Below are 6000 nucleotides of genomic sequence, written 5' to 3'. Positions count from 1 at the left end.
AGGGGGGGGGGGGGGGGGGGGGGAGAGGGGAGGGGGGGGGGGGGGGGGGGGGGGGGGGGGGGGGGGGGGGGGGGGGGGGGTTCGATTTAAGATATGCAAATTCAGCTACGCGAATAGTGTAGCTGAATTCGACGTATCGCAGCCGACTTACCCCGCTGTGAGGACGGCGGCAAAATCGACGTCTGGCTCTGTTGATTTGTTTCTTTATTTCCTTGTGTGGGTATCGTAGTTTTGAGAATGCTTGGTGGAGATCTTGTAGGTGTTGGTCTCTGTCTGAGGGGTTGGAGCAGATGTGATTGTACCTCAGTGCTTGGCTGTAGACGATGGATCGTGTGGTGTGACCGGGGTGGAAGCTGGAGGCATGAAGGTAGGCGTAGCGGTCAGTGGGTTTTCGGTATAGGGTGGTGTTAACGTGGCCATCGCTTATTTCTACGGTGGTGTCTAGGAAGTGGACCTCCCGTGTAGATTGGTCCAGGCTGAGGTTGATGGTGGGGTGGAAGCTGTTGAAATCATGGTGGAATTCTTCCAGGGTCTCCTTCCCATGGGTCCAGATGATGAAGATGTCATCAATATAGTGTAGGTAGAGAAGGGGCATGAGTGGACGAGAGCTGAGGAAGTGTTGTTCCAGGTCAGCCATAAAAATGTTGGCATATTGTGGGGCCATGCGGGTGCCCATAGTGGTGCCACTGGTCTGGTGGTATATATTGTCACCAAATTTGAAATAATTGTGCATGAGGATAAAGTCACAGAGCTCAGCAATAAGTTGTGCTGTGTCATCATCAGGGATACTGTTCCTGACAGCTTGTATTCCATCTGTATGTGGGATGTTTGTGTAGAGAGCCTCTACATCCATGGTGGCTAGGATGGTGTTTTCTGGGAGGTCACCAATGCATTGTATTTTTCTTAGGAAATCTGTCTGGATATGTGGACTCCCTACTCAGACCCTACGCCACCAGCACTCCCAGCTATCTCCGTGACACCACAATAAAGAAACAAATCAACAGAGCCAGACGTGTACCCAGAAGCCTCCTGCTACAAGACAGGCCCAGAAGAGAAACCAACAGAACTCCACTGGCCATCACCTACAGTCCTCAGCTTAAACCTCTCCAACGCATCATCAGTGATCTACAACCCATCCTGGACAATGATCCCTCACTTTCACAGACCTTGGGAGGCAGGCCAGTCCTCGCCCACAGACAACCTGCCAACCTTAAGCATATTCTCACCAGCAACCACGCACCGCACCAGAACAACTCTAACTCAGGAACCAACCCATGCAACAAACCTCGATGCCAACTCTGCCCACATATCTACACCAGCAACACCATCACAGGACCTAACCAGATCAGCTACAACATCACCGGCTCATTCACCTGCACGTCCACCAATGTTATATATGCCATCATATGCCAGCAATGCCCCTCTGCTACGTACATTGGCCAAACTGGACAGTCACTACGCAAGAGGATAAATGGACACAAGTCAGATATCAGGAATGGCAATATACAAAAACCTGTAGGAGAACACTTCAACCTCCCTGGCCACACAATAGCAGATGTAAAGGTAGTCATCTTACAGCAAAAAAACTTCAGGACCAGACTCCAAAGAGAAACTGCTGAGCTCCAGTTCATTTGCAAATTTGACACCATCAGATCAGGATTAAACAAAGACTGTGAATGGCTATCCAACTACAGAAGCAGTTTCTCCTCTCTTGGTGTTCACACCTCAACTGCTAGCAGAGCACCTCACCCTCCCTGATTGAACTAACCTCGTTATCTCCACACTGATTTATACCTGCCTCTAGAGATTTCCATTACTTGCATCTGAAGAAGTGAGGTTCTTACCCACAAAAGCTTATGCTCCCAATACTTTTGTTAGTCTCAAAGGTGCCACAGGACCCTCTGTTGCTTTTTACTGCAGTGTTTCTTTATCAGTCCCATAAAGCCCTTAAAGGACAGCTATGTCAAAAGGCTAACTAGACAGTGGGCTTTCTGTAATGGATTTGGAGAGGGAAAAGGTGGGGGAGGAAGAAAAGGATCCTATCGAATGGTGCTGACCAAGAAGAGGTCTTGCTCACTCTACCCTACTTACTCTTGCCCTCAGAGGGTGTAAAACTAAACTAAGAACATGCATCATTTAAACTGATCTGTTTACTAGCAATTTTCTATTTTTGAATTTAAAACATTTAAGGTCCAGTTCTATAGTCCATCAGGCAAAACTCATGCTGACTTCAGTGGAAGTTACTAGAGAAACTGCAGGATTGAATGACAACTGGTTGAGTTCAAAGCATACTGTTAATACTAGCAAATGAGACTTTATTATACTTTTAACAGTAAAGGTTATTAGCTATTGAATGGCATGATTATGAATTACCTGCTTTGTGCAGTTTTAATACAGATGTTGTTAGTAGTATAGGTCAATATGAACTCCTTTTTTAGTAATTTTCTAGAGAATAATTATTTAAAATGCCAAAAATCAAATAATCTATCAAAACTGTGTTAAAGACAAACCTTAAATGCCATTGTGAATAAAGATAAAGTATCCAGAGTGGTAAGGCAAACTTCAGTGGCAATGTTTGCTTCAAGTAAGGACTGGTGAAGAACATCTGCATCTGAATGGCCATAGCCTGTAGAAATTTCAAATGAAGTGTTGCTTTATATTTAGGATACATAATTAAACACAAATATTTTAAAACTAATGCTGCTAAATTATGTAGCCAAAAATTATAAGAGACTTTCTGCATTAGAGGAAGTTTAAGAAAAAATAAGGACTTTGAAAGAGGTTTACATTAAACAGTTGAGTAATATTTTATACATAGTTTTTTTCACATTTTTCCAACCACAGGACAATTATATGCATGTTCAATATTTGGTATTCAAATAATTTAATTAAGATAATCACACATTGAAGTGCAAAGGTAAAGTCTTAAAATAGCAGAATTAAACATATTTAAAATAATGGACTTAACTGGTAATACTATATTATATTCAAAACCAAAAAGTACATGGATAGATAGAATTAAGGTTGAGAACAAATATCAGTAATTTAGGGTAAAATTAAGGATATTGCAATTATCTCAAACCCAAGCATTATAAACCCTGAAAACTCAGAGTTAAGGTTAAATGTAAAAGAAATACAAACATGTTGAAGCATCAAAATGCACAACAGTGCACCCAAATAATCCTTACTGTTCCCGGTAGTGACACCATGCAATAACCATATATTTATGATTCTGGATATGATTTTTTCATGGTAAAATTATGAATAACTGTGGAAAAAATAAATAATTTCACGCTATGGTCAGGATAACCTTGTGGCCCAGCTGCTACACAATAGCAGTTTGTTAGTTCACTTTGTTCTAGTCCGCTTTGAAATGGGACTAGATTAACAAAAACTAACTAACTGTTAATGTGTGGCAAAATTTCACGGTTACTGTGACATAAACTTATCCTTATGATAAACACAATTTAATGCTTGTCTCTCAGATTAACCGACTTTTAAAAGGAACATTAGATTCCAACCTTTTCACCCACTGGTGTCACTGTAGGGGAGACTTATGGTTCTTTGGGTCTCCCACTCGTTCTAACTTTCTGGGTCAGATTCACATGCATGTTCTGGCTGCTTTTAGCCAATATGGAGCAGCACAAAGAAGCCAGAGCATACTGACCTGTTAAAGTAAATTTACAGATGCTTTGCATCATGAAAGCAGCAGAAAGCAGAGTATACACTTGTTTGTCTTTCTACCTGCCCTCAAAATTTATTTTGGATTCAGAGAAAGTGCTGTAATTTTAAGAAAGATATATTACATTCTGCAGACATAAAGAAGTTGAATTTCAATTTTATGTCCAAAACTCAACAACCTCAATTATGGGGCTACACAGTAACCAGATTTTAAAATTTGTCAAAGATAAACTGGCTGTGGGACCGTGATATTAAGAAGGCATCCGACAGAGACCTAAGACTCTGATCTCCTCCCGAGAACAAGATGCTATATTTCCTTTCTGCTTCAGCATCTCCCACAATTCTGGGCTATTCCCCTCCGGTCTGAAGTTTCTGGAGGTGGTTCAAAACTGTGCCAGCCATGCCCCTTTCTCCTGATTGCCAGCTGATTAATTCCAAAACTGTGAAAAACTCTTGGAAAATGATTAGTAACAATAATTTCTGGGATAACTAATTAACTATGGACAATAGGACACTGCCTACATGGTAACTATCCAAATAAAATGCTGATCCTTGGCTGTGAAGCCATCCAAGGTGCGTAGAACTGTGGGAGATGCTGCTAGCAAAAAGGAAATTATCAGGTAAGAAATTCTCCATTCTGCAACCCAGCATCTCCCACAATTCTGATATGTATGGGAAGTAGCAAGTCATGAATAGAAGGAAGCGATAGAAAAGTGAACAAAAAAAAAGGGGAGACACTCACCGCCCCCCCCCCAACCACCCTTTTTGGAACTGCTCAAATGGCCAGGTTATGTTTGGACCACTGCCTGCAGTACCTGCCTGCCAAAGGAGGCCTCTGCAGAGACAGAAAGTCTACCTTATAGTGTCTGATAGAGGCATCAGTTAATGAAAATGTGGCTACTCTGCAGTTCTGTGCACTGGAAGCACTCGCTCTTTCAGCCCATGAGATTGCCATGGATCTTGTAGAATGCCCCTTGATTGCTTCTGGAACAAGTGTGCCAGATAGCTTGTACACCTCAGCAATGCACACTCTGATTAATCTAGTAAGAGGAAGTTTGGATACACTAAAGCCTTTGGCACCTCAGGATGAAAGGAAATGAAGAGGGAGATTGTGAATTCTGCACTCTTGATGTAAGTCTTGAGTGCTCTTCTGACTTGTAGTGTGTCACTGCTTCTTCATCAGGTGCTATGGCCATAGGTGGACTGAAGGAAGTCAGAGTCTCAAAGAGATGGGTGGTTATGGCTTTCATATACCAGTTGTAGGTTCCACTTAGGGAAAATTGGTCTGACTGCTGGTCTGGTCAGTCTGATTGCTCCGAGAAATCTGGATACCTGATGGTTCTGCCAAGGAATCTGAGGATCATGTGAGTACCACACTACTTAGAGCTGATATCTGGCTAGCTAGGTGCTAGCCCTTATTCGCACCTTCCTGAAGGAAGTCCAGGGGGGCCAGAATCCCCAGGATCCCTTGGATCTGCATTATGCTCTTGGAACCATGAACTGAACTTGGTCCACATGGAGTAGATTTTTTAGTGTGGAAATTCTCTTGGATGAGAGCAAAGTTCTGATCCCTTTGGAAGGTAGGCCGAGTGAGACTAATTCTAACAATAGCCAGGCTGTTAGTTGAAGATGATGTAGGTCTGTGTGGAGGAACAGGTCTGGGAAAAAAGATGTCTGGTCTCTTCAGAAGCTGCAACAATTGTTCTAGCTTCAGTTCTATCAGAAGAGGTCAGAAAGGAGCCCAAACATTTGCGAGATCAGAGTGAAGACTTCCTGGTTTAGTCGACTTTGCATCTTCTGAGCCAGTCTGTCTTTATGTTCAGCTCTCCTTTTGTGTGTATCACTTTTCGGGAAGGGAGAGTCTTGTCTGCCCATTCTATTGTCTCCATCACTTCAGCACACAGAGCTACACTCCTACTTCCCCCTTGATCGTTTATGTATGCAACCATGGCTGTCTGGGTGGATCAAGATGTGATTGCCCTCTAGGAAGACCTGGCATTCAGTAGAGGTAGTTTGACAGCTGTGAGCTCCAAAGGCTTAATGCTGTGGTTCCTTTCCCCAGAGCTTCAGATATCCTACATTGTTCTGGATCCCAGAAGTGATCCCTATCCTTTCAGAATGGTGTCTATTGTGAGAACCTGCTGGACCGGAAAGAATATGGAAAGACCCCTGCGGACATTCTCTAGGACTGTCCATCATCTTAGGGGATCCAGCACCTGGCTGGGAACAAGTACCTGGTCTTGCATTCACTCCAGGGAATGGTCCCATACTTTCAGAAGAAAGGCTTGGAGATGCCTGATAGAAGACCTTGCCCATGGG

General features: G+C 43.1%; 1 protein-coding gene across 1 annotated transcript in view; it reads right to left on the bottom strand.

The window, feature by feature from the left end:
• DOCK9 (dedicator of cytokinesis 9) overlaps window positions 1–6000 on the bottom strand; it is a gene marked incomplete in the record, with an annotated part of 250627 nt that overhangs the window by 66760 nt on the left and 177867 nt on the right. Inside the window, 1 exon segment of the mRNA XM_034758221.1 lies at window positions 2511–2626. Within this exon segment, the coding sequence (XP_034614112.1) occupies window positions 2511–2626 (116 nt within the window).

The sequence above is a fragment of the Trachemys scripta genome, chromosome 1 (genome assembly GCF_013100865.1).
Source record: "Trachemys scripta elegans isolate TJP31775 chromosome 1, CAS_Tse_1.0, whole genome shotgun sequence".
Lineage (NCBI taxonomy): Eukaryota > Metazoa > Chordata > Testudines > Emydidae > Trachemys > Trachemys scripta.
Note: the sequence above shows the minus strand (reverse complement) of the source record. Positions and strands in the feature narration are given on the sequence as shown.